Source organism: Fusarium oxysporum, genomic scaffold, assembly GCF_000149955.1.
Source record: "Fusarium oxysporum f. sp. lycopersici 4287 supercont2.85 genomic scaffold, whole genome shotgun sequence".
NCBI classification, from domain to species: Eukaryota; Fungi; Ascomycota; class Sordariomycetes; order Hypocreales; family Nectriaceae; genus Fusarium; species Fusarium oxysporum.
The window spans coordinates 9211-10499 of record NW_017264885.1 but is presented as its reverse complement, the minus strand read 5'-3'; the positions used below and the strand labels follow the sequence as shown (position 1 = coordinate 10499).

Genomic DNA, 1289 nt, shown 5'->3' with positions numbered 1-1289 from the left:
TTTTATAGATATTCAGCGGATTGAACCTTTAGTACAGCATATAATTTTTTTGACTACCATAAACCTCACCAACGTCGCCATTATGCCTGAGTCCGAACTGATTCCTGGTACGATCGATCTGGTCGACGTTTATCACATTCGACATGCAGGCGATGTCGAGGGCGATATTGTCTTAAATCCGGCGCCTTCCAATGATCCAAACGATCCTCTTAATTGGTCTCCTTGGCGAAAGACAATTTCTCTAGTCTGTCAAAGCCTGTGAGTGTTATTCCATGCATTATCTGGTCGTATAAATGCTTATCTTTCGAGGTATACCTGGTTTGCAGGCATGTCCTTGGCTACCGTCTACTCTGTGCTTGTGCCTCTTGCGCGTCAGTCTAAGATCTCTATTGCGACACTAAATGAAGGAACTGGCTATATGTTCTTGCTTTTGGGTTGGGGGCTGCTGTTCTGGCAGCCATTTTCGCTGCGTTATGGTAAACGACTCACGTTCCTCATCTCAACCCTAGGAGCTATTGTAAAGCCACTGTATCTAGTTCGACAATCAGACAAAAGGGGCTAATATTGAAATATAGGGCACAAGTGTTTGGAGGTAACTACACATTGGAGCACGACGACATTGTTAAATCCGACTGATGATGTTTAGCGCTCATGTATCGAGTAATGAGCAATGGATAGCGAAGTGCATCGTCCAGGGCTTCTTTGTTGCGCCCATCGAAGCCCTCCCAGAAGTCTGCGTCACTGACATCGTAAGTCTTTTCCGTCATAGCTTCGCTTTACTACACTCACTACATGCTAGTATTTCACCCATCAACGTGGTACTTATATGGGCGTCTACGCCTTGGCCCTAACAGGCAGCAACTACTTCGCACCTGTCATATCTGGCTTCATCGCTGAGTACCAAGGATGGCAGTGGGTATTTTACTGGCCTGCCATATTCCTGGCGTTTGTGTTTATGTTCCTTTTCCTATTCATGGAAGAAACGAACTATCGCAGAGACCTCCAGGCCTTCAACAGACGGCGAGAATCATTATCGCCCCCAGGCGATGATAAAAATAGGGAAGCTGAGGAAGGACCCTCTGGCGTCCGCAGCCAACAGGTAATAGAAATTGATACAGAAAGGCAACGATACACCAAATCAAAGAATTTTGTTCAAAGAATGTCGCTTTGGCAACCGTCATTGGATCAAAGGATGAGTAGGCAAGCTTGGCGCTGTCTCGAGTACCTTGGCTGGCCCGTCATCTGCTTCGCCGGATTCTCGTATGGCTCTTACCTCATCTGGTTCAATG

The 1289-nt window shown here is 46.5% G+C and overlaps 1 protein-coding gene across 1 annotated transcript; it reads left to right on the top strand.

Moving 5' to 3' along the window:
- Positions 1–328: 328 nt before the first annotated feature.
- Positions 329–1200, top strand: FOXG_17708 (serine/threonine kinase 16; the record flags this gene model as incomplete). The annotated part of the gene is made up of 5 exons (XM_018397712.1): positions 329–517; positions 576–592; positions 647–749; positions 800–1099; positions 1159–1200. 5 exons carry the CDS (start codon positions 329–331, stop codon positions 1198–1200), a joined length of 651 nt encoding a protein of 216 aa, XP_018258849.1.
- Positions 1201–1289: the final 89 nt, after the last annotated feature.